General features: G+C 49.9%; 4 protein-coding genes across 5 annotated transcripts; 2 read left to right on the top strand and 2 right to left on the bottom strand.

Annotated features, from left to right (window-relative positions):
• Positions 1-1,650: 1,650 nt before the first annotated feature.
• On the bottom strand, positions 1,651-6,576 carry angel1 (angel homolog 1 (Drosophila)). The gene is made up of 10 exons (XM_067243282.1): positions 6,513-6,576; positions 5,080-6,009; positions 4,325-4,536; positions 4,146-4,215; positions 3,512-3,954; positions 3,206-3,347; positions 2,976-3,086; positions 2,770-2,806; positions 2,525-2,688; positions 1,651-2,169 (listed from the first exon to the last, which is right to left on the bottom strand). Exons 1-10 carry the CDS (start codon positions 6,574-6,576, stop codon positions 1,955-1,957), a joined length of 2,388 nt encoding a protein of 795 aa, XP_067099383.1. The 3' UTR covers positions 1,651-1,954.
• Positions 6,577-7,078: 502 nt separating this feature from the next.
• LOC136949023 (leucine-rich repeat-containing protein 74A) lies at positions 7,079-11,603 on the top strand. Its single transcript, XM_067243216.1, has 13 exons — positions 7,079-7,181; positions 7,427-7,602; positions 7,678-7,785; positions 7,971-8,064; positions 8,150-8,199; positions 8,290-8,371; positions 8,452-8,537; positions 8,624-8,818; positions 9,006-9,101; positions 9,618-9,761; positions 9,945-10,049; positions 10,336-10,421; positions 10,982-11,603. Exons 1-13 carry the CDS (start codon positions 7,079-7,081, stop codon positions 11,601-11,603), a joined length of 1,947 nt encoding a protein of 648 aa, XP_067099317.1.
• Positions 11,604-12,533: 930 nt separating this feature from the next.
• Positions 12,534-19,527, top strand: rps6kl1 (ribosomal protein S6 kinase-like 1). 2 transcript variants are annotated; one of them, XM_067243041.1, is made up of 12 exons: positions 12,534-12,602; positions 13,139-13,269; positions 13,634-13,807; positions 14,423-14,547; positions 15,113-15,205; positions 15,443-15,490; positions 15,600-15,732; positions 16,767-18,236; positions 18,326-18,415; positions 18,542-18,624; positions 18,780-18,875; positions 18,949-19,527. In XM_067243041.1, the coding sequence occupies exons 3-12, from the start codon at positions 13,672-13,674 to the stop codon at positions 19,057-19,059; spliced, it is 2,385 nt and encodes a 794-aa protein (XP_067099142.1). In that variant the 5' UTR covers positions 12,534-12,602; positions 13,139-13,269; positions 13,634-13,671; the 3' UTR covers positions 19,060-19,527. The 2 variants fall into 2 exon arrangements, with proteins under 2 accessions (XP_067099142.1, XP_067099143.1); XM_067243042.1 differs by lacking the exons at positions 12,534-12,602; positions 13,139-13,269 and adding an exon at positions 14,079-14,331 and having other exon boundaries at positions 13,669-13,807.
• Positions 19,528-19,794: 267 nt separating this feature from the next.
• dlst (dihydrolipoamide S-succinyltransferase) lies at positions 19,795-27,063 on the bottom strand. The gene is made up of 15 exons (XM_067243772.1): positions 26,911-27,063; positions 25,835-25,868; positions 25,714-25,753; positions 25,508-25,569; positions 25,213-25,287; positions 24,953-25,008; positions 24,710-24,818; positions 24,160-24,330; positions 23,945-24,027; positions 23,140-23,237; positions 22,009-22,139; positions 21,510-21,583; positions 21,331-21,414; positions 21,078-21,245; positions 19,795-20,491 (listed from the first exon to the last, which is right to left on the bottom strand). Exons 1-15 carry the CDS (start codon positions 26,971-26,973, stop codon positions 20,357-20,359), a joined length of 1,383 nt encoding a protein of 460 aa, XP_067099873.1. The 5' UTR covers positions 26,974-27,063; the 3' UTR covers positions 19,795-20,356.
• Positions 27,064-27,288: the final 225 nt, after the last annotated feature.

Raw genomic sequence — 27,288 nt, forward strand, 5'->3', positions numbered from 1 at the left:
TATTTACAGGCTAATGCTAAATAAAGAGGTTTATATTACATTTTTCCATTTGAATTCTTACTAAGCAGATGCAACGACCAAACAATGCACAAAACGTGTACTGTACAGAATGCTATGGGGGACAAACAGATCTGATCAATGAGTACAGTGTAATTAACTAGCGGTGTGAGAACAGACAGGGCTTTGAACCAGGTCTTCCTGCCAACCTAGAGCCGAGATCTGGCACAGTCAGTACCCTGCTTCCCAGACTACCCCCACAGCTTTAGGGAACATCAAACATGGTTCCTGTTCAGTTTGGACATGGACACAGTCCCACAGTATGGATCTACAAAATGTTAGGGTTAGCTAAACAGTTAACAAAGTTCCAGTTGCAGCTTATATATTCATATAAATTGATAGAACTCAAATTTGTGTGCTAGCATCATTGATGTAATGATTTCTTGTGGGAACAGTATTTGGGTAGTTGCCAGTGTGCACATGTGTAGATTCCCAGCTGAATCAGGCTGGCTGTGTCTGCCCTGTGCTGATGCCCAAGGATACTACACAGCTGAATCAGGCTGGCTGTGTCTGCCCTGTGCTGATGCCCAAGGATACTACACAGCTGAATCAGGCTGGCTGTGTCTGCCCTGTGCTGATGCCCAAGGATACTACACAGCTGAATCAGGCTGGCTGTGTCTGCCCTGTGCTGATGCCCAAGGATACTACACAGCTGAATCAGGCTGGCTGTGTCTGCCCTGTGCTGATGCCCAAGGATACTACACAGTCAGACTCATCTAATGGAACCTTCTCTGGACGGGATGGTCTACCTGCTGTCTGGAAGCGAGGCTTCACCAACAATTACCCTTCCCTTACGCTAACCAAACCTGGCATGCCTCTTCAGAACAGAGCTCTGCAGTGGCTGACAACTGGAACAGGAGCCATTTCAATGGCTACAATTATTGGGTTGAAGGTAGTGCTGTTGTTTTGATATTGGATTTAGGTCAATGTGGAGGTATAGACAAACAAGCATAATTCTCTGTTCAAGAGTCCTGTGCTGAGATACAAGAATCCTACTGACCCATTTCTGCTCCTTGTCTGAGTGGGCCACAGGGGAGTCTCACAGCAAGCTGTCCAGGGAATCCCTGTGGAGCACCAAAGGTAGATCCATGTTACACTTGAATGTAGCCACAACACTGAATACTATGAAATACAGTATTAACCTATCATAAATGGCTAGAAGCTTATTAAATCTACATACATGCCTGTATAATATCAAACATATTTGATATTCATACATAATATCAAATACACTTTTTGACACGTGGCTGGAATGAGTGTCTTGTGATGATAATAGACACGGCTGCTCTACACTTCACACAGTGAGCCTTGACTGAACCCCGTCATGCATGAACGCTCCCCACTTCGGTATGAATTTTTCATTCCTGCCTCCCAGTCACACACATCTTCACCCTGACAGATGGAGAGTCTTGGTGGAGCGCGACGGGAGGTGAGCTCTGCCAACATTCAGGTCAGTCTCACCAGTCAGCACCAGACAATGCTTCCAGTGTAGGGGTGAGGACTGTGTCAAAGTCTGTCTTCTCTACAACACCTGACCACATCACCACACACACACATTATATGGAAAATATTTATTCAATATTTGTACCATAACACTAGGCCAAAGCCTAAAAAAAGGATAAATAACTCTCACTTCAAAAAGTAAACATTGCACTAGAACAGAGTTGTACTCGTTTTCTTATAACCATAAAATTATGTGAACGTAAACAAACCATTTACTTCCATCAAAATAAAGTACAAATATTTTGATTTTGAATCAACAGCAGCATCAACTGTCAGGTAAAATCTGACTCCGCCCCTTATCTGTCACACGGAGCTGAGGTCCAGGTAGAACCTCCAGGTGGAACCTCCAGGTGGAACCTCAGGTGGAACCTCAGGTGGAACCTCAGGTGGAACCTCAGGTGGAACCTCCAGGTGGAACCTCAGGTGGAACCTCAGGTGGAACCTCAGGTGGAACCTCAGGTGGAACCTCCAGGTGGAACCTCGCCAGGAGACTCAGGTGGTCGGACGGGAAGATCTGGTTTGGTAGACCATTCATCGACCACAGGTCCTCTTCAGACAGGAGCGAGAGTCTCCTGACCAGCTTCAGGCCTCCTGCTGGCTCACCCCCACCTGAGACAAACACAACCACCATCAGGCAGGTCACCAGAGGGCAACTTCTACAGGTTGGCTTTAGATAAGGCAAGTTATTTTAACCCCATTCTGTCATCAACCCCATTTAGTGAAACTCAGTATTGATCAGGATACAGTCTATGATTTACATTTACATTTAGTCATTTAGCAGACGCTCTTATCCAGAGCGACTTACAGTAAGTACAGGGACATTCCCCCGAGGCAAGTAGGGTGAAGTGCCTTGCCCAAGGACACAACGTCAGTTGGCATGACCGGGAATCGAACTGGCAACCTTCGGATTACTAGCCCGATTCCCTCACCGCTCAGCCACCTGACTCCCTTCGATGTCCTGTACCTTGGTGGCAACCTCTGTGGTCAGGTCCTGCCATGTAGAAGATGTAGTCAACCGTGGCGCCAACCTCACAGTGCAGGGTGGTCACCTCAGGGCGGTCAGAGCCAGGAAGGACGTGTCTGTAGACCGACCGCAGGGTCAAGCTGTGGTCGATGGTGTTTCTGAAACTGCGGGTGGATTTAACAAGGTTAGTTTGTGTTTTCCATCTAAAGCAACACATGCTGCCAGTTTGACACGGTTGATCTGACCTGGGGGACAAGGACTGTTGCTGCGTCGCTTCAGGATCTGAAGTGACAGAACACATGCAAACGTCATCTGACACACTACTGACCAATTAGAACATAGTTAAGTCTTATTGACCTGAGACACAAGACTGTATTACCATGTGTGTTACCTGTTGTGTTGCCAGGTGAGTTACCAGGTGGGTTGCCAGGTGGGTTGCCAAGTGAGTTACCTGGTGTGGTATCGGTCACCCCAGGGATCAACTCCAGGTTCTGTGGCCGGACAAACGCAGCCTCACAGAAGCGCAGCTGGAGCAGAAAGTCGTGGCTGTACCGGACGCCCCCTGAAGGACAAACACCAAACAGAGTCCACAGAAACATTCAGGAGGAGCAGAGCATAACTGAGAGCCTCACAGGTACTCTGCAGCACCCTCGTGTGATGGAACCCTTCTCTGACGCTGACCTGCTTCCTGGCTGGGCCGCTCCGGACTCGCCAGCCCGCTGGCGTACCGGCAGCGGTCCGTGACGCCCAGAGAGCTGCCCCACAGCGGGGCGTACAGCCTGCGCTGTGGGGCTTTGAAGGACATGTCCTCCTGGCCAGACACCTGAACACACACACACACAGAATCATAATAACCGACTGCTTGATTTCACACACGTTAATGAACCACAGTGGAAACTGAATGCACAGTGGAAAGATCACACAGGCAGACAGGTGAATGTTTTCCACTCCGACTCTCAGACTGTGGTGCCCGTCCGGTCTGCTCACCATCCAGGCGGGCAGACCGTGGTAGTGCAGCTGCCCTCTGGTGATCAGCTGGTACAGGGGCATGTTAGGCAAGCTGTTGAAGTCTCCACACAGGATCACATGACAGGGGTTCCCCGAGGCCTTGCAGCCCTCCACCACACGGTCGATCTCCGCCATGAGCAGAGCAAGCTGAGCCAGCTTCACGTCACCCCTGCTGGGGTTGAACAGAAGATGGGTGTTGGCCACGCAGAGGGGCGGGCCCTTGGCGGTGACCTCTGACCCCTGGGTGATGACCGGCTGGAGCAGCAACACAACAGCCACGTTGTCTCTGTCCAGCAGGGGGCACTGCGGCCTGAGGAACTCCAGCAGACTCACGGACTGCTGGGAGAAGCGATCGCTACGGTAACAGACCGCGCAGCCGTCCGTCTTGGCGCCTGTCCGTCGTTTGAACACGCAGGTGTAGCCTGGAGGGAAACACGAGGTGGGGGTGAGACGCCGTGCACGTGGCGCTGACGCCGTGCACGTGGCGCTGATGCCGTGCACGTGGCGCTGACTCGGTGCACGTGGCGGTGAGATGGCGTGATTGTGTTGCTGTGTGTGGCAGCAGTGTTGGAGTTACGGGTGTACACAACAAACGGCAGGTTCTGGAACCCACCCATGTCAGTCAGGGCCGGCTCCAGATGCTGCTCATAGTGGCTCTCCTGCACCTCCTGTAAACACAGGATCTACACGTGGAACACACACACACACAGCCATCCACACGGTCAGTATTCATTCAGTAAGATCCAGTAAAATCTGATTAAAGATCAAATGTTCTGACTGGCTCCTACTCACATCCGGCTCCCACTTCTGGAGCTCTTGCAGCAGGTTGTGGAAGCGGTAGTCCCACTGCAGCGCCTCTAGGGGGCAGTGTGAGTACAGATGCTGGTTGGTTTCCAGCAGGTCCTGAGCCAGGATGTTGTAGGACATGACGGTGAAGTCGAACACAGGCCTCGAGTCTGAGGCTGGAGGGGCCTCCTGCACCTGCTCCCACACCCTCCACATCACTGAGGGGGAGAAACAGTCGCTCTGACACAGCTGAGAGAGGGATGTACGGCCCTCTCACAAGGTGTGATGATAACACAAACAGGGGTGACACAGCAGGGGGTCATTATACCAGGGTGGGGGGGCCTCACCCACACACTTTTACAAAACTGCAAATGTGTCCATTCCCCCACAATTTTTATTAAGAAAATTCTATTTTTTATTATTTTAATGGACGCATTCTGTTATGAAAGGGAGTCAGGTGGCTGAGCGGTGAGGGAATCGGGCTAATAATCCGAAGGTTGCCAGTTCGATTCCCGGTCATGCCAACTGACGTTGTGTCCTTGGGCAAGGCACTTCACCCTGCTTGCCTCGGGGGAATGTCCCTGTATTCACTGTAAGTCGCTCTGGATAAGAGCGTCTGCTAAATGACTAAATGTAAAATGTAAATGAAAGAAGAAGAAAAAAAGATGTCCCACCCACATTTGAAAACCAACCTACGCCCCCTGTGATACAGTATGGTGACTCAAGGGGCTACACGTGTTACAAGGTGGGCAGATTCTCACCTTCGAAGGGCATGGTTTCCTGCACAGTGGGGTAGTAGCTCATGGCAGGGAACTGCCAGGCAGGGCAGTAGACCACCTCTCCCAGCCCCGGCCCGATAGGGAAGTGCCAACCGGCCTGGTGAGGCTGGCTAGGCCTGTCCCGGGGCCGCAGGTCTGTCCCAGGACCGCAAGTCCCAGAATACAGTGCGTCGGTGTCAATGTATTCATCCCAATGTTCTTCCATTGTGAACACTTTGATCTGGGTGCCACCTTCCCCTTCTTGAACTTGAGCCTTGTTTACTGTCAGTAACATGTCAACTTGCAGGTCCAAAAGGCTCGCCCCACTTTCCTCTGTCGTGTTGTCGATAACGGACTGGTTTTGATCACCGTTTGGGAGTTCAGGGGTCTTGACCAATGATTCCTGCGCTTGTACACTGTTATTACACTCCTCCATAGAGACGAGCTCCGTCTCCTCCGCGGTGTCCATCGTTAACATTTCAGAGATGACTTTCACGATCGTGTCTTCAATCTCTTCTCCAACCCGCCCCTCCTGTAGTTCTGTAATCACGTCTGCGTCTTCCTGCTTCGCAACTTGTACCTCACTCTTCTCCGTCAACCTGTCCTCCATTTCTGGTTTAACAGGGTTTTCTTCTTCCTCCATTGCAGGCCTCGCCTTTTCTTCCTTTATTCCGTTATTTTCCTCCTTTATTCCGTTAATTTCCTCCTTTATTCCGTTCTTTTCCTCCTTTATTCCGTTCTTTTCCTCCGTCCCTGGTTCTCCCTCGTTCAGCATTTCCCTCGTCTCTTTCTTGGCCTTGACGGTTCCGCTGATCCACATGTCCAACTGGGAAGTCTGAGTCTTTGTAAACCTTCTGGTCGGGACACCAACTTCACCATCCCAAAGTCCTCCGCCATTAATTAATACGGGAGAGTAACTCTTTTTCACGGTCTCTGCATAATAGAAAAAGTAGTGGTTGACACACACTCGTAACTGTACTTTTTAAATCCAAAAATTTTTCTGTGCTGAATTGGTGACGTTCCCATTCATTCGATCATTGCACATAGTCCACACCAAAACATTAGCACGTGTTCGTCTGACGTCATGCAGTTCATTTGGACATATGCTAAAGGTTTTGCTAGCTAGTTAGCTTGCAAAGTTTGCTAAAGGGAAATTCCATGAATAGCTTCCAAATAAATTTACACAGATAAGATGCTTCAAGATAAAAACCAATGCCGATTCCTTATTCTAGTGGCGCTCAAGCTAAAACGGGTGATTTGTTAGCTTAGAAATCTGCAGAATATGCAAACGTCAATGTGGGAAAGCATGGTATCTGATCCTGCCTGCCTGGGAAGTGTTCAGTGAAAATAGAAACTAATTTTAATAATACTCTACAAAATCCACTTTTAGTTGCCTACTAGTTATTAGTAAATACTGACATTCGTTTGTAATTTACCTGAGACGCGGTTTATAAACCGAGTTAGTGGGTAGAGACCGAAGAATATAATGGTCCCAATCATGTTCTATTCCCAATGACGCATGCGCAAGAAAAGTTTATTATAAGTAGCTCTACAGTGTCTACACAGACACACGCACACCCACTCAGATCCATAATCGGTATGGTGAAAGCGGATGGAAAATATTTGTACAATACGCTGGTCTTTTGGCATGCATGAAATAAAGATAATGACGTAAACACATTTTTAAAATATATATTTTTGATTGCTGTCAATTTTGCTGCTGATTGCATGTTCACGGTATTCTCTGTACCAAGAGCATAACGTCACATGCGTATTGACCAAACACAGGCTTTCACCATGGTGAGTGGTAAATTTTTTATGTCACTAGCTATAAGGTCACATTACATTGTGGACTACAGGGGTATGGACAACAGAAGTATTTCATTTCACATTTGCAACCAAGACATAGACTCATCAAGGGAAGCTTGGCAGCATCGGTAAATGACCCATAGAAGCAACACATTAAGTGGATGTTGTAGCAGTGCTGCTCAGAGAGAGATCGATGTCGAGCCTGTCTTTCGAGTCCCTGTCTCTGGACGATAGTCCCTCTCCTGTCGACAGCCCCGCATTGGAGGAGGGCTGGGACACGGACCTGGAGGTGAACGGTAATATTTTTGGCCACTTGTTGCATTATGCAGGGGCGTATAGGTTTGTTTTCAAATGTTAAAAACTGCTCTTTTTTGATAACGGAAGATCCGGCCGTTATTAATTTCCTTAAAAAATGGCGGGGACCGATTTGGCTTTTTCATAAAGTGGGGTGGATGTTAAAATTAGAGGCCTCATGGTGTTTCTTCAAGAGAGAGGACAGGTCGGTCCAGGTTTGATCGGCAACCATGTTCTGTATTGACAGAAGTTAAGACGAGCAACCAGGACACGTCCACAGCTGAGATATACCTACAGGCCTGCAAACTTCTGGGGGTCGTTCCTGTCTCCTACTTCATACGGAACCTAGGCGCCCCCATCATGAACATCAACCACCATGGCCTGGGTCCTCAGGGTGGAAGGGCTCTGGCCATAGCTCTCGTGGTATGTCTGGGAGAGATCTACTCTGGTGTTTACGCAGTTGACTTCCTGTAATGTATTTCAATGTTTTCCTCGCAGACCGACATGCATATTAACAACCTGGAACTGGAAGACAACCACCTGCTTGCTGAAGGAGGAAGATACATGGTAGAGATGTTAAAGGCAAATTTCACCATTCAACATCTGGTATGTTTGCCTGAGGGGCTGTGTAATGTTTGTCTTTTCATTGGTGAAAGTCTTGAATATTGATGTTTCGCAGCAGTGTTATGGGTCATTGTGTGTATGCCACAAGAGGGCATAAGTGAGTTGCTGGTCCTACATGCTTTGTCTGAAAAAATACTTAACTTTAAAATGACGTTTTTTGTTTACAGAATTTGTCCAACAACCACCTAAAGACTGCAGGGGCAGAGTGCATTTCAAAGATGCTGCTGGAAAACATTTCCCTCAAATCAATCAAACTTTCAGGTAATGCAATACTTCAGCTTTTCACTTCCACCTCATGTTGTTGCCCCACCTAAATCTGTGTGATATGTTCATCATATCTTAACAGGAAATGAATTCATAGAGGATGACGCCAAATATTTTGCTGATGCATTGGCAGTGAGTGAATAGCAACAACATTGTAATTGGATTATGTATTTTGGTTGGCTGTGAGGTAACCCTATATGCTGTGTGTGTGTCTCCCCTCAGAGCAACTACAGAGTGAAAGAGCTAGACCTGAGCCACAATCAGTTTAGTGGGAGAGGTGGGGAGCATCTGGGCCAGATGTTAGGTAGGTCATATTTTCATGAGCTTAATGGTTAAAACAGTTATTTTTCTGTATTAATTTGCGCAAATATTTTATCATGACAGCAAACAATGAGGGTCTGGAGCTGTTGAATCTGAGCTGGAATCATCTCAGAATGAAAGGAGCTGTGGCCTTCTGTGCTGGGCTGAAGGTAAGACACACATTCGAAATGTCAAATTCTTAATCATTTTAGTCTTTTGATCCATAGTGTCTCACACCGTGTGTGCTCACTCACAGGTAAACGTGACCCTGAAGTACCTGGACCTGTCATGGAATGGCTTTGGGAACGAGGGGGCCCTGGCTTTGGGTGAGGCGCTGAAATTCAACAACACTCTGGTGCACCTTGACCTGAACAACAACAGGATCACTAACGAGGGGGTGGGCATGCTGTGTAAGGGCCTGGAGGCCAACGACACCCTCAGGGTTCTGCTGGTACGCATGAAGGATTTCCTGGCTTTCACACAAAACGTCAGCTGGAAATAAAGTTTAAAGGTTAAAAAAAGGTTTTGGTGAAAGATTGTGAAAAACGACATCCTTAGTTCAAAGCCCACATTTGAAAAGAAACCTACTGCCCTTGTGTGGATACACGGGGTAATCTGGATGTCCTGCTACTCTACAGCTGGCATACAACTCCCTGACAGTAGAGGGCGCACTTGCTCTTGTCAACGTGGTCAAGAACACACCTAAAACTGCCTTGGAGGAGATCAACATATCTGTAAGTGGCTTTCTCCACCCCGGAGAGACCTCGAACCTCTCAGAACCTGACGTGTGTCTCTGTGCAGAACCTTCTGGTGAATGAGAACTTACTGACATGTCTCTGTGCAGAACCTTCTGGTGAATGAGAACTTACTCGATCCTGACGTGTGTCTCTGTGCAGAACCTTCTGGTGAACGAGAAGTTACTGACATGTCTCTGTGCAGAACGTTCTGGTGAATGAGAACTTACTCGATCCTGACGTGTGTCTCTGTGCAGAACGTTCTGGTGAATGAGAACTTACTCGATCCGGACGCGTGTCTCTGTGCAGAACGTTCTGGTGAATGAGAACTTACTCGATCCGGACGCGTGTCTCTGTGCAGAACGTTCTGGTGAATGAGAACTACTCGATCTGGAAGCGTGTCTCTGTGCAGAACGTTCTGGTGAATGAGAACTTACTCGATCTGGACGCGTGTCTCTGTGCAGAACGTTCTGGTGAATGAGAACTTACTCGATCTGGACGCGTGTCTCTGTGCAGAACGTTCTGGTGAATGAGAACTTTGTGCAGCTGCTGGACCTGACCTGCCAGGAACACCCCTCTCTGGAGGTGCAGTATGGAGGGGTGGGAGGCTTCATTGCCAAAAAAACACCCAAACGTCCAGACCCTATGAAGGTCATACAGGTATGGTGCTTTTAGACTCTAGAAACATGGTCATCGAAAAGGACAAGCTAAGCACACAGTGAAAAAACATTGTTTTTACAAATAATCGTACCTGGCCTTGCCTTGTTGCTCACAGTCTCAAACTAAGACTTGGAAAATATAAATAAAGGAACCAAACATTTATTTTCTGTTTTTGCTTTTAAGGACTACCTGGATGAACGCAAGCTTCGCCTCTGGGACTTTTTCAGGAACATCGATAAAGACGGAACTATGCGTGTTCCAGTGGCAGACTTCCGGAAGGCTGTGCAGGTCTCCAGACAGACATCCCTCAGCCACTGACCTTCACGCGGGCGGCTGAGCTAATGCTTTTCCAATGTCCCAGAATACACACGAAAGAACTGGCCCTTCATTTTCACTCAGCGCTAATATCACTCACGTTCACTCAGTTATCCTGGCACACACACTGAGGCTTTGGTGGTCCCACCTCATCATTGGGTGTTCTTACTACTAAATGCTGATGTGTTCAAAATATTTGATGAACAGATTGTGTTTTTTAGCGTATGTTGTTTAAACTGCGATGTCTAAACCCCCACAGCAATCCAGTATTCCGCTGGAGCGCTTCCAGATAGAGGAGCTGATCCAGAGACTGGATCGTGAAGGAACAGGCATAGTGGACTACAGGTGAAGGAACAGGCATAGTGGACTACAGGTGAAGGAAGGTTACTCTGTCTGAGGAGCAGAGAGCATGCCGGATCACTGGGGGTCAACTAGAAGTAGAATGAATTGTAGCACGGCATACTTTTCCTCACATCTGCTTGCTCAAGCCAAATATTTGGAAAAGTTTATGATGTGTGTGTTCTGGTCGCTTAGAGAGAAGACGTCGCTATCAGACGGGGAAGTCAAGTATGGATGTCGTTAACGGTTGTGTGTATGTGGTGTGTGTGTGCATGTGGCGTGTGTGTGTGTGCATGTGGCGTGTGTGTGTGTGTGTGTGTGCATGTGGCGTGTGTGTGTGTGCATGTGGCGTGTGTGTGTGTGTGCATGTGGCGTGTGTGTGTGTGTGCATGTGGCGTGTGTGTGTGCATGTGGCGTGTGCATGTGGTGTGTGTGTGTGTGCATGTGGCGTGTGTGTGTGCGCATGTGGCGTGTGTGTGTGCGCATGTGGCGTGTGTGTGTGTGCATGTGGCGTGTGTGTGTGTGTATGTGGTGTGTGTGTGCATGTGGCGTGTGTGTGTGTGCAGGGGTCTGGCCGACACCAGGAAGCAGATGATGAGGGACCACCGCAGGCAGCTGAGGAAGGTGGAGTCGCGTCAGAAGAAGGAGAAGCAGAAGAGCGAGCGCATCCTGAAGACCTTCCAGAGCGCCGTGGAGGCCGTGACCCCCCGCAGCTCCATGGTCATGTCTCCAGGAGGGACCAAGGACGACTCCAGCGGCCCCCAGCTCTTCTCTGCGACCCCGCTCAGTTCCTGGCACCACATCATCATGTCCAACAGCAGCCACTACTCCGTGGCCAACCTGAGCGGCGAGCACGTCCACCTCCCCGCACTAGGGGGCGCCACCCACCGCCGGCCCGCCGGAAGCTCCCCAGCCATGCGCTCCTACTCCCAGCCTAACCTGCTGGAGGACTCCCCTCGCGTCCCCCACACCAAGCCCACCTCGGCCCAGGGGATGCACTCCACCTCAAACCAGGACGTGGGCCACACCAAGCTGAGTCCGACTGCCAACCACCTGACCAGGTCCAGACCTGCTCTCAACGTTAAGCCGGCAGCTGGTAAAACCAAAACAAAGGGGAAGAAAGTGAAGAAGAAGAAAGGTGTTGAAAAAGCTACGCCTGAAAAGACCCAAACTCAGTCCAGGAAGTGACTCTGGATCTTTGTGTCAGAGAAGCTTTTAATTGTTGTTATTAATCACTGACTGCTGTATATGCAACTCTGAATAAATAGGATTTTGTACACAGGCCAAATCTTTTTTTTCTTCAATGCCAGACAGTATTACAAAGAAAAAAACATTTGACTTTTCTAATCCTGTAATGACATTCAGAACAATGTTTGCAAACAACACTCCTATTCAGACTACAGCACATTTCACAATACCTGGGTGTTCAGGTGTAGATGCACTCCTCATCTGTTTGGTCTCATTCCTGTAGTCTGAACATTGGGACTTGTTCAGGTGAGTATTGCTTGTCAAAGAAAGGATCGAGTGTCCACAGCTGAGAAATGTCATCCAACAAAACATCCTAGCAATAAGAATCTGTCACATTTGATCTACGCTGCCTTTCCCTGTCATCCCCAACCCTGCAGTCTGTGATGTTTGCCACTGGGTATGACTGCAGATCTAGGGTTTATGGGTTCTAATTCCCCTCCTCCCTCACCTCCCCTCCAGTGTGTAAGGAAACCCTCTCCTGGGACTTCTTTGTACTCCAGAGAGCCTGGCTCCATCTGGTACTGTGGACCAAGTCTGAGTAACTGATTCCATCCAGGGTGATCTCTATTACCTCAAACCGGCCCGCCACCATCCAAATTATTCAAGAAAAGATTCGTCATGTGCACTGTCTTATTTCATGTGGTTGTAGTTCAAATCCGTCAAATGAATCCGTTTCTGAGAAACACCGTTAATTAACCCGATATATTGTAACGTCCTCTCAGAGCAGGAAAACACCGCTGTCTCTTTAAATTGGGCATCTGTTAGGATGTGAGGGGGAAGTGTAGGCCTTGTAGCTGATGGTACCCTTGTGACATCATTGTTAGCCAATAGTCTGACTCCCAGCGCCCTCTCCTCACATCAGTAAGGGCTGGCTGTTGAAGATAAGAGCGGTTGCTATCAGGACGGTGGCGGTCGGTCCAGGGCATGTGCTTACACCAGGTACAGTAGGGCGTGTATTTATTCTGATGTTTTCTCTATGTTAACGAGTCTCCGTTGTCCCGGTTTAAAGATGGGTGGATTGAGGATGCTGTGATGGAGGATGCTGGAACGGCAGATGACTGTTTTATAACGCTCCTTAGATGCCTGTGTCGAGAGCGTGACGTATATCTACATAACATGAGATGCTGATTTCAATCCGCTGATATACCGAATAGTTTTTCGTATTATATCCTATATACGAGTTGTTTTACACAGTAGAATAATCTATGTTAACAGTACAAGCATGCTTGAATCTTGGAAATCACGTTGAAGCCAGAAGGCTGTGTAGCTTGACAACGTGCCAAGAAGGGATCTGCGTCGATTCCTCTTCACAAAAGGGATGCTAAGTGTGTGGGGGCATGTGTTTGTGTCCGTAGAGCATGCTAGTAGTAGCTTACTTCAAAATGCTCAGAGTCATCATTTCTATCCAGGAAGTACTGCATTGCTGCTTCTGGTCATTCATTAGACCCCTGCTGATCTGAACACTCATTCTTCAGTTCTCCAGGCACATTTCGTCATGCCCTGCATGAAAGACTTTACCCTTCCAGTCAAGGAGGATAAGAAAACACTAAGCAAGGAGACGGCACCCAGAGATGAATCCCGTTGCTGATAGGACCAGGGAACAAAGGTGAATAACCATAACTGCATGTTTATGAACAGAGTTATTTAGTTTGAGGAACTAAAACGGCTTTATTGTCATCAGACTTTCAGTTTACACTGCTGTGCGTTGTCTGTTTGGTTGTTGAACAATGAGGTTTGACAGCTGGAAAGATTTACCTCTGAGCACAAACTTGATTGTTGAGCATTCAGTATTACCAGAAGACCTGATCATTGTGGGGTCGTTTTCAGAATCCCTCACTTGTGTAGGATTAGTTAGCTAAATGAATAAATGTAGTTTGATAGGTGAGACTGGTCTTCTAGGACAGCTGTGCAGCCGTAGCTCAGTCTGACAGGTGTTGACCAGACCTCTCACCCCCTCTCTGGGTGTCCAGGCCCGTTCGGACCTTGACCCGGCCGAGCCGGGGTCGCCATGGCCAAGAGAGACTACCTGGTGGAGGCAGCCAAGCAGATCCGCATGGCTCTGGACCGGGAGGTGAATGAGGACTACGAGGCTGCCTTCAGCTACTACAAGAACGGAGTGGATCTGCTGCTGAATGGAGTTCAAGGTACAAACTATCCTGAGGGTAGCGAAGCAGTCAGAGATGTGTACAAATGTGTGTGTGGGGGCAGCTTTTTTTAAATGACTGACGATGTCGCCTTTTAAATGTAATTTTCTTACTATAAAAGTAGAGTGGGGATGGACAGATTTGCCTTTTTCAAGGAGTCAGCGAGACGTGTTCTACCCGTGTATAACGTAAGCTCCGCCCCTGGATTCATGCCTAGTTTATTTGTGTCTGATGAGCAGAGAGCAGGTGGTTTAAAGCTATGGAGCGACAGCTCATGGAAAAGCTAAAGTGACTGCTTAGTGTGTAAAAGTCACAGGGGGAAATGTGCATCAATCTCATGAAGAGACGGGATGAATCACTGCTTGTAAAAAACAGGAAGTAGCCGACCAAAAGTTAAGAGCGAGTTCTGTATATCTCAGTCTCTCTCGTCTCTGTAGTTATGTTCGTTCTATCTCGGGTGGAGCTAGAGCTAGCTGTGAGATATCTATAGATAACTAGTCACAACGAGACAAGCTAGTAGACAGGTGTGTGGTGTGAGTGTGTAGGTGTCTACTTCATGTGTGTGTGTGAGAGGGAGGACTGGATGACGTGGGGACTGTCTGTTGTCTGTTCCAGTGGATCCGAACAAAGACCGCAGGGAGGCTGTGAAAAGGAAGACCACCCAGTACCTGAAGAGAGCGGAGGAAATCTTCATCTCGCATCTCCAAGACAACCTTGGGAAAGGAAACCCTCATTTAGGGGTGAGAAAAGAATCCTTTACCTTACTGTAGTGTTAAAAAATAAAAAAAAGTTTGAATTGGCTGTTATTTTAAACAAAGTGAGGCTCATTCTAACGTTCTTATACTTCCATTAGTCTGATCTGGTTATTGTTGTGGGTCAGACAGGAAGCTGATGAGTTGAGTTCCATTCATCACTTCCTTCCTATTAAAGTCACATGTTTGATGACAACAATCGGGGTGGGTCTCTAGGGTCAGCCAGACCACAGTCTACCATCACAAGGTCCCTCATTCATTTATAGCTCACAGTATGTTTATTTGTATGATGTTTGAAAGCCAGGCTCAGGTTTCCTTCCCAGGGCTCTCTCACGCGCTGACCGGCCCAGCCTAGAATGTGTCGGAGCTGAAACGATCTCGTGTTTGTTCACGTAGCAGACACTTTTTTCCTCAGCAACGTACGAATAGTGCAGGTGGGATGTGCAGCAGCAGATCCAGGCATCAGGAGGGCAGAGGGCCGCAATGTTTCTCACTAACGCTTCAGTCTGCATTGTTTTGATCTGGGTTCCCCCTCCTGGTTTGTTGTCACCAGGGTTACAGCAGCTTACGGTTCCGGCCAATCAGACACTTGAGTTCCCCAGTGGAGGACCTAGAGATGTGTAAAGTGGTGGGAATCATCGACAAGGTGAGACTGTTACTGACCAGACTCTGACCTCTGGGACTTTGTCAGACACTTCTGTTCACTATCTCCTAGTTACACTTGCCCATGTCGTCTCCATGACAACTTCCTCACTGCTAAACCATTGCCATCACACGGTAGCAGGTACAACAGTGACATGGTGGTCTCGCCCCTGTACAGGACAGTGTCTGGCCTGTTGTATCTTCACCGTTTACATTAACATTGATTTATCTTCCCCACAAGGTCCTGACTGTCCAAAGCCTGATCAACAAGGAGACGTTTGTTGTCAAAGTGAGTATTTCGTTTCGTAGTTTGGTAGAAGGGAGTAATTGTGTTGAAGAAAATCTTGCGTGAAGGGTGCTAACCGTGCTGTCGCTACGGTTACGGCGTGTCCTGTCAGAGTCTGCCCAAGTCGAGCTGGGAGAGCAGAGACCAGCCCACCGTCATCCCCCAGGGCGTGCCCTTCATGGTGAAGCTGCTGCGCTACTACGTGAGCGAGGACGCTGTCTACCTGCATCTGGAGCACGTTCAAGGTGAGCTGAACACAGCCGGGGAAGAGGCCAGAGCCCCCGGGGAAGAGGCCAGAGCCCCCCGGGGCAGAGGCCAGAGCCCCCGGGGCAGAGGCCAGAGCCCCCCGGGGCAGAGGCCAGAGCCCCCGGGGCAGAGGCCAGAGCCCCCCGGGGCAGAGGCCAGAGCCCCCGGGGAAGAGGCCAGAGCCCCCGGGGCAGAGGCCAGAGCCCCCGGGGCAGAGGCCAGAGCCCCCTGGGGCAGAGGCCAGAGCCCCCGGGGCAGAGGCCAGAGCCCCCGGGGCAGAGGCCAGCCCCCCGGGGCAGAGGCCAGCCCCCTGGGGCAGAGGCCAGCCCCCCGGGGCAGAGGCCAGAGCCCCCCTGGGCAGAGGCCAGAGCCCCGGGGGCAGAGGCCAGAGCCCCTGGGGCAGAGGCCAGAGCCCCCGGGGCAGAGGCCAGCCCCCCGGGGCAGAGGCCAGCCCCCTGGGGCAGAGGCTAGCCCCCCGGGGCAGAGGCCAGAGCCCCCCTGGGCAGAGGCCAGAGCCCCGGGGGCAGAGGCCAGCCCCCCGGGTTAACCTCCTCCTGCTGCTTGATCCCGGCAGGAACACTCTGCCAGTTGGTGTTCCATCAGGGCTCGCTGTTTGTGTGTTGGTGTGTCGTTGGAGCTTCAGTGTCTGTGTGTTTTGTTATTTCTCTCTGACACTACGAATAACTGAGGAAACATGTCTGAACTTTCTGGTCTTAGAATTGTTATAGGAAGCCATAAAAAGGGGCAGCAGGATTTTGAAAACAGGATATCTTCACGATGAGGAAAGCCCTGTACATTACATTTACATTTAGTCATTTAGCAGACGCTCTTATCCAGAGCGACTTACAGTAAGTACAGGGACATTCCCCCCGAGGCAAGTAGGGTAAAGTGCCTTGCCCAAGGACACAACTAAATTTTTCACAGCCGGGAATCGAACCTGTAACCTTCAGATTACTAGCCCGACTCCCTAACCGCTCAGCCACCTGACTCCCTGTAGTGAAGGCCTCTCGTTGTGTTCCCCTTCCTCCCCCAGGCGGAAGGCTCTTCTCAAAGCTCCACAAGGCCCGGACCGACCGAGCCAAGGAGCACCCAGACTGCTTCAGCCAGAACAGGACCAGACTGAAGACCAGCTACACCTCCCCCAGCCTCAGCTCAGACTACCAGCACGGGGACAGGTGCTATGGGCTGGGGCCCGTACGGGAGCGCGAGGCCGAGGAGAGCCCGGACGGCCTGGCCTCCTGGGACGAGGCCCAGCAGAGGCTGGACAGCTACGGGACTCACTCGTACTGCGAGGAGACAGGCTGCCTGCAGAACATCCGCCCCGCCCCCTCCTCGCTCTCTGGGCCAATCAGGACAGGCTTTGGCTCTCAAGTCCCTCCAGTCTCCAGTCAGCAGCTGCATTTCCAATCTCAGGCCAATCCTGACGGTCCCATCCAGCCGTTCATCGGACAGTCTCTGGAGGTGGTCTCAGAGATGGCGGGAGGTTTGGGACTCGTGGAGTCCTGCTCGGACTTCGACGAGGCGTGGAACGCCGCTGACCCCACGCGCCCCGTCCAGACCGAGGCTCCCTGTGGAGGGAGAGACACCGACACAGCTGCAGGGTCGTCTGCGCTTCACACCACCCAGACCTCGTTTGGCGAGGCAGGTTTCATAACAAACATGGAAAGTCTTGGTATCAGTTCAAGCACAGGCTGCTCCAGCCCGGCTACGTTACACCTGCCTCTCCACAGCCAGAGCCAGGTGATTCTGTCCACCAGCGCTTCTCAGTTCGGCCGTAGCTCGGCCAGAGAACTGGACACCGACACAGGCCTGGTGGGGACGGCCCCCCACAGGGGGGCGGAGCCCCACAGGGGGGCGGAGCCCCACGGCGACGCCAGAGAGGAGAGGGTGGTGAAGCCAGACCTCAGGGACCCCTCCCAGCCAGGGAGAGCTGCGTGCTCCTCCTCCCTGGAGGTAAGGACATCCTCGGGGAACTCCCAGTGTTCCTGCAGGACTGGAGCACAGCAGGGCCATCCTGCGGGCATCTCCCTGGCCATCTCAGGGGTGAAGTACCACGTGGGCCCCGGGGAGGAGGTAGAGGAGGGCTGGGAGCTGTTGAGCCCAGGGGGGAAAGATGCACCCCACTTACAGGGCTCTCTGTGCAGCACAGACCCCACCGGCCCCACGGGGTCCGGCCCCCCGGGGTCCGGCCCCCCGGGGTCCGGCCCCCCGGGGTCCGGCCCCCAGTGTCGGAGGGGGGACATGGACGCCTTCCTCAAGTCCGAGGGATCGGAGGGGCAGGGTGAGGACCAGATGATTGAGGTGGAAGGCTGGTGCCACCTGCCTCAGTTCCCAGACAGGAGCTCCAGGGGGAGGGAGGCAGCCAGAGCAGGCGGCTGGGGGCTGCCCGAGGGAGAGGTGCGTCTGTGGGGGGCTCAGATCCTCCTGACCCTGGAGAGTCTACACCAGCAGGGGGTCATCTGCAGAGACCTCAACCCAAACAACATCCTTCTCACCAACAACGGTGGGTGAAGGAAGCCCCTCCCGTGGCTTCCATTCTCATTTCAACGACAGCCGTCATTTTGACGTAAATATGTTGGTTTTTCCCACCAGGCAAGGTTTGCATGACGTTCTTCGGCCAGTGGAGCGAGGTGCAGTTGGAGATCAGCTCCATGGCGATGGAGCAGATGTACTGTGCTCCAGGTAAAACATCATTTCAAGATGTTTAAAAACATGTTTGAGACCTCTGTGATCATTTGTTCTTCAAACCTAGTCTGCCATCTAGTGTTGAACATCCAAATGATCCTGTGATCCTGTCTGTTGTCGAAGAGATCGGAGGTGTGGCGAAGATCACCGAGGCTTGTGATTGGTGGAGCCTGGGGGCCTTGCTCTTCGAACTCCTGACTGGAACGGTGAGCATCACCAGAATTCTCTCTGGCTCGGGTACCTCATGGTTCTGTGATGCAGGTTCTGTGATGCAGGTTCTGTGATGCAGGTTCTGTGACGAAGGTTCTGTGACGCAGGTTCTGTGATGAAGGTTCTGTGAGGTTCTGTCCTGCGTTCCCAGGCACTGTGGCGGTTCCACCCTGCAGGTGTGCGCTCTCACACCCAGCTGCTGATCCCAGACCACCTGAGTACAGCAGCTGCCTCGCTGCTCACCGAGGTACTCACACACACACACACGCACACGCACACACACAGGAGTGTAGCCTTACTCTTTCCTCTGTGTTCCTCAGTTGCTCCAGTTTGACGCTGGCTATCGTCTGGGCTCTGGGGGCGGGGGAGTGAGCGACATCAAGTGTCACCCCTTCTTCAGCGGGGTCCCCTGGCAGAGCCTGAGCAGTTAGCACCGCTAACGCAGGGAGCCACACTACACGCTGCAGATGCAGGGTAAACACACCGGGCTGGCAGGGCGATGCTGGAACACTACTGCCCCCTGGTGGTGGAATGCAGTAAAGACGCCTAGCTCATGGCTGGATCAGCTTCTGTCCACTGAGCATCTCAGAGCAGAACTGAAGCTGGACACGGGTCTGTTTCCCAGCACAAGCTGAGCTTTGAGTCCTCCTATCACCAGGCTAGTCAGTCAGTGTGACCACAGATAGAGGCTGGTTAACTGCCCGGTATCCACACAGTCCCTCAGATTACACGATGTGGGCACTTCTAGACATGCCTGGAAGTTGACTTGCAATATTCATGATCCATCAATGCCAGTTATGTTCACCTGGCACGAACAGACGTTTTCCCTCCAACAACGACCACAAAACAGGTCAGCCAGCATTGTGAGCCGTTAACACGATGAATAAAAACAAGCTACGTCTCCTATATATTTGTATTTCTGTGTATAATTATAATTATTTTTTCAATTAACCTTTTGATTTGTATCTGAATTTGCACCATTCTGAGAAATTGAATGTCTTCCTCGCACCTGATGATCCCCACTCTGACCCAGAGAAGCTCACTTCCTGTCAGTCAAACAGACCAGCTTACACACTCCAAATCTTCCATCTTCCAAGACATATACTTGGCAGTAGTTGGTGGCAGCGTGACCAAGTACCTCTGACACAAGTAATTACCACTACACATCATTTCTCCCAAGTTTTATTGTTTAAAATCTTTATATAGTCACTTATTTTTACACAGCATGAAGATAGTTTCTCGTGTTTTATGAATTAGATGTTGAAACAATGCTTTAATGCACACTGCACTGTTGTCAGTGTAAGAAAGCATTCTAAACCTGCACTTTGAACATCTTTGTAGGACATAGTGTTTTAGAGGGTTAAGTACATCTGATAAGAGTACAGTTGTCCTTTTCTCCTCATCAAAACCAGAACATTTTAGTTAAGTTTGCCTGTCATATTACAATTATTTGTCAGTTGTTGAACTAGAGGTTGTAAATGACACATGGCACACTTATGAGTCTGCAGAAAGCAGTTTCTGTGAAACCCCAGAACTAGACAGCCGACATAAGCAGCAATTCTCCCCAATTCATTCCATGCAATAGTTCAATCTCCCTTTCACTCTCCCCAATTTTCCCTTTTGCGGTAAACGATACAATCAATGCAGTTTTCATCATCATCATGAGAGTTTAGCCTGGGTCTGTGAAGTGTGGTCTGTTTGTTTGTGCTGAGTGGGCAGCGCTGTGGCTCACATGTCCAGCAGCAGCACTCGGGGGTCCTCCACCACGGTCTTGATCTTGCGGAGGAACGTGACGGCCTCTCTGCCGTCCACCAGGCGGTGGTCGTAGGTCAGAGCCACGTACATCATGGGCCGGATCTCCACCTGCAGCACACACACACACGGACACACACACACGCACACACACACGCACACACGCACACACGCACACACGCACACACACACACACACACACACACACACACACACACACACACACACACACACACACACACACACACACACACGGACACACACGGACACACACACACACACACACACACACACACACACACACACACACACACACACACACACACACACAGGGCCCGAGGAGCCAGAGACCTACATCACCCTCTGAGGCTTCACGTTAGGTAACCTACATAAACTATCAGAGAAATCAGTATGTGGCAACATGAGCACCTCTTTTTATCAAAGCAATTTTCATTATGCCAAACCAGAATCCGTATGCTTCTTAAATGAAATAGAGACCAAATAATGTTCTTAATGTAGCTATTAACCAAACATTTTTCCCAACTATATTTTCTATAAAGGTCAGATAGGTAGAACTTCATAACTCGCTTTGCTGCAGTTCAAAACGAGCCAATTAGCTCAAACCATCATAACCACAGACACTGAAACCGTGAGAGAGAAAACAAGACTGTAGAACTATCCGGAAGGACGGACACACCTTCCCCTTGATGGCCACGGGCCGCTCGAAGATGCCGTGCATGCCGAGGATGGCAGACTGCGGGGGGTTGATGATGGGCGTGCCGAACATGGAGCCAAACACTCCTCCGTTACTGATGGTGAACGTGCCTCCATCCATGTCCTCCACGGCCAGCTCGTTCCTGCGGGCCTGCGACCGAGCGCCACACAGCGTCAACACACCACACACACACACACACACAACACTGGGAAAACACCAGACACAAATTGCTTACCTTCTCTCCCAACTCGTTGATGGTCTTCTCAATATCGGTGAAGTTCATTCCCTCCACTCCGCGAATGACAGGCACCACCAGGCCCTGGAGACAAGGAGAACACCTGGGGTCAGCCATGCTGCTCTGAACGCATCAAATACTGGAGTGGGGAGGAGTCGAGGGTCAATGAGTGAGGATACCTTTGGTGTTGCTACAGCCACACTGATATCCACATAGTCCCTGTAGACAATCTCTTTGGTGGTGTCATCAATGACTGGAGAGGCACAGAGGAGACAGTGAAACATAAACTTCATGTTCTTCAACTACAACTGAAAAGATATAAACACGTTTTCAGGTGTGATTTATCCATCTGTGGTTACGGAAACTAAAGATTCGTGTCAGCATACAACATCAATGTACATATCAGTGTGGGGAGAAGTTAGGGGTGGTAAACCACAAACATTTTAGACACTCGGATAAAAACGAAAAATGAAGATTAAAAGCCCTCTCCCCAGGTAGCTGCTGTAACTAGGCCAGTGTGGTGTTGAAGGGAGGAGATTCGTTTTGTGAGGTTTCTGAGGGTGGGTTATGGAATAAACCCAAATGTCAATCTTGTTCTTGTTCAAACCCACAGCCCCCCTTGCAGAGCCTGGGTGTGGAGAGACAGCTGGCCTTCAGACACACGCCAGGTGAACCTACCGGCGTTGACTGAGGGCTGGTCTGTCAGAGCGTACGCCGCGGCCTTCACGAACGCAGACATGAAGCCCAGCTTGATACCGTGCTTCTTCAGGAAAGCATCCTTGTACATCTGCCTCATCTCACTGATATTGCTGTGGAAGGAAGGCAAACCGCAAAGCATATACTTATTACTTATACGTACGATGTGAACCAGTCTGCCCTCCAAGGTCAGCGGTGCTGAGTGTCTGTGGCATAGCGCTGCTACTGTTTCACCGCCGCTTGTCCTTTCTTCGTGTTATGAAAAAAGGCTCTTGTATCTCTCTTTTTTAATTGTTTGTTTTCCTGTCTCTAACCCTGTTGAAGCTCTAGGGTTTCTCCGCTAACGTAGTTAGCCCCTCCCAAGACACACACTCTCCGAGAAAGGAGAGAAGAAGCGATAAAAATCTTCACTTTCCAAAGCCTGTAAATCTTATTGGCCTGTCATAAAAGCCCATATCGGTTGAGGCAGGCCCAGCACTCAGGGCCCAGGTCTCTGTGGGCCTCCTGGTCTGACTCTCTCCTTCAGCCCTCCACGAGGCCAGCCTGGGAAGTCTTCCTCCAGACCATCAATGCCAATCCAATTAGGACACAGAGAAACGCTTGAATAGCTGAAAGCTGACACCACGCATTTGCGGGGAAAAGAAATCCTTAAAGTGTCACCTCCAGCAAGGGAGGCAAACACTGGCATTAACGTTTCCTTGTAAATTAATAAAGCCCTTTTTAACAAATCTTATTTTTGTTTCTGCCTGCATTATGACCAAATATTTACATTCCTTCATTTAAGAGGGTGTAAGGTTTCAAAAAGCTGTTTCTATGAAGAACATTCCATAACTGTTTGTTTCCGCTCTTTAAAGCCGCAACACCAAGACACAACTTTTGAACTTGTTTAGTTAGGTTTGTACAATTTCCAGACAGTATTTGTTAATTTTTTAATTTTCTATTTTATTAGATAAAAAATGTGACTTCAAACAACCTATGTGCTACTTTAGACGTGTGTGAAAGTGTCTCTCTTTAAGACACTTCCGACTCCATGGTTCTGAGGGTGGTAAGGTTCTGACGGTGGTTTGAGGGCTTATTAATTTATGGCAGCTGTGCTACTCTTAACTTTCCTACCTCATGTCGACCTCATTAAAGGTTGTCAGCATGGCGCAGGTGTTCTGGGCCTCCTTCAGCCTCTGGGCGATCCTTAGTCTCATGCGGTTCATCTTGACCTGCCAGGAAAACACCAGTCAAAACTAAAAAGACACATTAGAAAACTGTGCAAACGTTTAGTTTTAACTGTTAAATCTGTAAATCTGTCTGGTCGTGTGTGTCTGTGTGTCTGGTAGTGTGTGTGTGTCTGGTAGTGTGTGTGTGTGTGTCTGGTAGTGTGTGTGTGTGTGTGTCTGGTAGTGTGTGTGTGTGTCTGGTACTGTGTGTGTGTGTGTGTCTGGTACTGTGTGTGTGTGTGTGTGTCTGGTACTGTGTGTGTGTGTGTGTCTGGTACTGTGTGTGTGTGTGTGTCTGGTACTGTGTGTGTGTGTGTGTCTGGTAGTGTGTGTGTGTGTGTGTCTGGTACTGTGTGTGTGTGTGTCTGGTACTGTGTGTGTGTGTGTGTCTGGTACTGTGTGTGTGTGTGTGTCTGGTACTGTGTGTGTGTGTGTGTCTGGTAGTGTGTGTGTGTGTGTGTCTGGTACTGTGTGTGTGTGTGTGTGTCTGGTACTGTGTGTGTGTGTGTGTCTGGTACTGTGTGTGTGTGTGTGTCTGGTACTGTGTGTGTGTGTGTGTGTGTCTGGTTGTGTGTGTGTGTGTGTCTGGTAGTGTGTGTGTGTGTGTCTGGTAGTGTGTGTGTGTGTGTGTCTGGTAGTGTGTGTGTGTGTGTCTGGTACTGTGTGTGTGTGTGTGTGTGTCTGGTAGTGTGTGTGTGTATGTGTGTCACCCTGTGCTCTGTCCTGGCTGCCTTGGGTCCTGCCTCAGCCGGGGTTACCGTGGCAGCATGGGCGGTGGGCTTGATGGCTGACACTACATCACACAGGAGAGGATCAGGTTAACCACATCAGCCACGGGCAGAACCAGCGTAACCATGGCAACCCAGACGACAGCTAGGACCCCTCTGAACAGTCACCCCTCTGATTGGCTGCAGTGTGGACTGACCTGGTTTGGAGGTCATGGCTTGTGCTGGCACAGGGGGTATGGGGGGCAAGCTGGTGGGGATGGGGCCCACGGTGGAGGGAGGGGGAGAGGGGGCGGGAGCGGCAGGGGGAGGAGCTGCTGCGGCAGCGGGGGCCTCGGCAGCGGGGGCTTCCACCGCTTTGGCTGCTCCTGCTGAAAGAGAAAGGAGGGTGGAGACAGGAGAGAGGGAGGAGACAGGAAACAGGAGAGAGGAGACAGGGAGGAGAGAGGAGAGAGGGAGGAGACAGGAGACAGGAGAGAGGGAGGAGAGAGAAGACAGGAGAGAGGGAGGAGAGAGGAGACAGGAGAGAGGGAGGAGAGAGGAGACAGGAGAGAGGAGACAGGAGACAGGAGAGAGGAGACAGGAGAGAGGAGACAGGAGACAGGGAGGAGAGATCAGGTTCAGATTGAGGCCACACAGAGGCAGGTCGGAGGGTCAGAACCAAACTGAACGACCACCCCTGCTTCCCCTGGTCTCCGGCTGCCCCTGCTCTGGTACTGACCTCCCTGCCGCCCCTGCTCTGGTACTGACCTCCCTTCCTGAGCTTGAAGAGAGGAGTTCCTCCCTCCACCTTCCCTCCGTCAGGGACCAGCAGCTCCTCGATGACCCCGGCCGCAGGTGACGGCACCTGCACGGACGTCTGGAGACACGACACATCCTCACACACAACTCTGCCCCAAGCACAAGCTCAACCATCGGGCCTTTTATCAAGACAATACACAGGCCAAAGGCATTCAATGATGCAACAGCCATTCTTGCAGCGAAGGGTCTTACCTTATCAGTCTCTATCTCACACACCACCTCATCCTCAGACACAGTGTCTCCAACACCTGCAAGGATACAGATCCTCTTAATAATAACAATAACAATGATAACAACAACAACAACAACAAGAATAATAACATACTTATTTAGCAGATGCTTTTATCTAAAGCGACCTGCGGATGGGGATTTGATCCTGCCACCTCTTGATCGACAGTCAAACGCTCTAACCACTGAGCCAAACCTAAAGAGACGGTCCCATGGAGGCTCACCTTTCTCCCACCGCACATCGCCCTCTGTGACAGACTCAGCGAACGCCGGAGTCTTGACTGTGACCACCTCGTTCTCTAGAGGAGACACGCCACAAACCACTCACGTCACATGACAGTGGATCAGCACGTCACATGACAGTGGATCAGCACGTCACATGACAGTGGATCAGCACGTCACATGACAGTGGATCAGCACGTCACATGACAGTGGATCAGCACGTCACGACAGTGGATCAGCACAGAAACACGGCACTGATTTAAGGAAGAAATTAAGGATGTTTGGAAAGACACGTACTGCATGTTATGGATGTTCTGAAGTAACGGATCTGGAAGACGGTAGACTTGGGCTCGTATTGCCTAAAACACAAACACATCGACAAAATATCAAGCTGCAAGCAGGACAAACTGTGTCGAATTACATACAGCCTACTATGCCAACGAGTATCATCAAACAGAATGTAGTGTAACCCTATAAGAGGTAGAGTATGCTGTGAGACTCACACATGGCTGTTTAAGGTTACGCCATGGCTTGTAGAGAGGGCTGTAACACAAATTATAAAACTGAATAAGCTGATGAGGCATCCTACAATATTCTACACCGAGAATGCAGTCACCCACTTACCTGAGGTGGCCCGACGAACCCATACATTGTTTCCCTGTTAAAAGAGCGAGTAAACAGGGTTAGGGTCTGTACAAGGAACCATCGACTATAGGCACACACACAACCTGATACCGTAGCTTGATCCTTCTGTAGATGGCTCATGTCAATCAGAAACTAGGTGGGCTAAACTAAGTATATCTCATGTGTTTGATATGATATGTGGGTCTACTTTTCAAGGCTGGTGCATTTGTGCCCCGTTATGCACGTGTGGACAATAAAGTTACGTTCAGCTTTGTAAAGTCAATGACACCAGTGTGGCACTGGGTACAGTCAAAGGTCAGTGGAAACCGACATGGGAAGCCACTGCTGAACTAGTGGTGACTTAGTTAGCCTAGGCCCTGTGTGTTTTAGACATACAACCTGTTGAAGGAGTATAGAGATAGCACTGGGTACAGGACGTAGAATCGTTGTACAGTTCCCTCGACAACACAAAACGTCAATAAATGACCGTAGCTTGAGAAGATGTCAGGCTTATCTTTGAATGCAGAACTCATGGATTTGTTTGTCTTTCGGACTGTTTGGAGGGGGTACTGAGACAGACTTTGGACGTTGAGGTTATTTTGGCAATAAACCAGAAACACATACTACCGTTTTGGCCGGCTGCATTAAAAGGAATGCATTCTGTATCACGCTGGTTGACAAGCTACTGTATTTGACTGACGCTAAGAGCATGATTAAAATGACCTCAGTTGTAACTGCTGATCCGGCTAAATGCTAGTCTAGCTAACTTGAGTTACAAAGTAGCCATGTAGCACAGAATAAGCTTGCTTATTCATCTGTCAAAATGTAGAATAAAAAGAAAACATATATGTATTTATATTATTCCCTATACTGCATGTAACAGAAGATTCCGAAAAACGATCCCGACTGCACTAGATGTGCCGGGTAGCCTCAGTGTCATGCTGTCCTTGGCTTGAATGTTAAGGCCCAGCGGCCTAGCGCACTCAACACTAGTTACCGGGAGCAGCGTTAGCTTGCAAGCCTGTAGACAGAAGAAATACGTCCCAGTTTTGGTTTCCGGTGCGTATAATGCGTACCTGGCGAAGGGCAGATAAAGAGCGACCAAAATTCCGGGTGAGACACCGGGAATGGGATAACATTTTGGCTGTAGAGACAGCAACCCGTCCGTGGGAGGAAAGCTCCTGTCCTGTCACACCGTACCGTAGCTCACGCTGGAGCGGTTCAACTACCGCGGATGTCGTGTGGGGTGAACCAACACCAGCAGCACACAGGGGCGCAGGAGACACATCTCAATAGTTTAAAGTCGCTTTCTTTCCTCATCTCCTCTTCTTGTCTTTACACTAAGGTGATGGCACCGTCGGTAAAATCAAAACTGAAAAGTGTATTAATCTTGTTCGCTTTCATAGTAGCGGTGTTCTCTTCGGAATAGTTAGCTAGAATTGACAATGTGCGGA

This window comes from Osmerus mordax, chromosome 9 (genome assembly GCF_038355195.1).
Source record: "Osmerus mordax isolate fOsmMor3 chromosome 9, fOsmMor3.pri, whole genome shotgun sequence".
In the NCBI taxonomy this organism is placed as follows: Eukaryota; Metazoa; Chordata; class Actinopteri; order Osmeriformes; family Osmeridae; genus Osmerus; species Osmerus mordax.

What these genes read in the sequence shown, in the direction of transcription:
- LOC136949023 (XM_067243216.1), top strand. Translation starts at nt 7,079, where the DNA reads ATGTCGAGCCTGTCTTTCGAGTCCCTGTCTCTGGACGATAGTCCCTCT. An exon ending in ATTTCACCATTCAACATCTG is followed by an intron (nt 7,786 to 7,970) that starts GTATGTTTGCCT and finishes TTTTGTTTACAG; the next exon opens with AATTTGTCCAACAACCACCT. An exon ending in ACAGGCATAGTGGACTACAG is followed by an intron (nt 10,422 to 10,981) that starts GTGAAGGAACAG and finishes GTGTGTGTGCAG; the next exon opens with GGGTCTGGCCGACACCAGGA.
- angel1 (XM_067243282.1), bottom strand. Translation starts at nt 6,576, where the DNA reads ATGATTGGGACCATTATATTCTTCGGTCTCTACCCACTAACTCGGTTT. An exon ending in GCCGGCCCTGACTGACATGG is followed by an intron (nt 3,955 to 4,145) that starts GTGGGTTCCAGA and finishes GTTTCCCTCCAG; the next exon opens with GCTACACCTGCGTGTTCAAA. An exon ending in GGTGACCGATACCACACCAG is followed by an intron (nt 2,807 to 2,975) that starts GTAACTCACTTG and finishes CTGTCACTTCAG; the next exon opens with ATCCTGAAGCGACGCAGCAA.
- dlst (XM_067243772.1), bottom strand. Translation starts at nt 26,973, where the DNA reads ATGTTATCCCATTCCCGGTGTCTCACCCGGAATTTTGGTCGCTCTTTA. An exon ending in CTTTATCTGCCCTTCGCCAG is followed by an intron (nt 25,869 to 26,910) that starts GTACGCATTATA and finishes CTCTTTTAACAG; the next exon opens with GGAAACAATGTATGGGTTCG. An exon ending in AGCCATGACCTCCAAACCAG is followed by an intron (nt 24,028 to 24,159) that starts GTCAGTCCACAC and finishes TGTGTGATGTAG; the next exon opens with TGTCAGCCATCAAGCCCACC.
- rps6kl1 (XM_067243041.1), top strand. Translation starts at nt 13,672, where the DNA reads ATGGCCAAGAGAGACTACCTGGTGGAGGCAGCCAAGCAGATCCGCATG. An exon ending in AAGGAAACCCTCATTTAGGG is followed by an intron (nt 14,548 to 15,112) that starts GTGAGAAAAGAA and finishes TGTTGTCACCAG; the next exon opens with GGTTACAGCAGCTTACGGTT. An exon ending in TCGAACTCCTGACTGGAACG is followed by an intron (nt 18,625 to 18,779) that starts GTGAGCATCACC and finishes CTGCGTTCCCAG; the next exon opens with GCACTGTGGCGGTTCCACCC.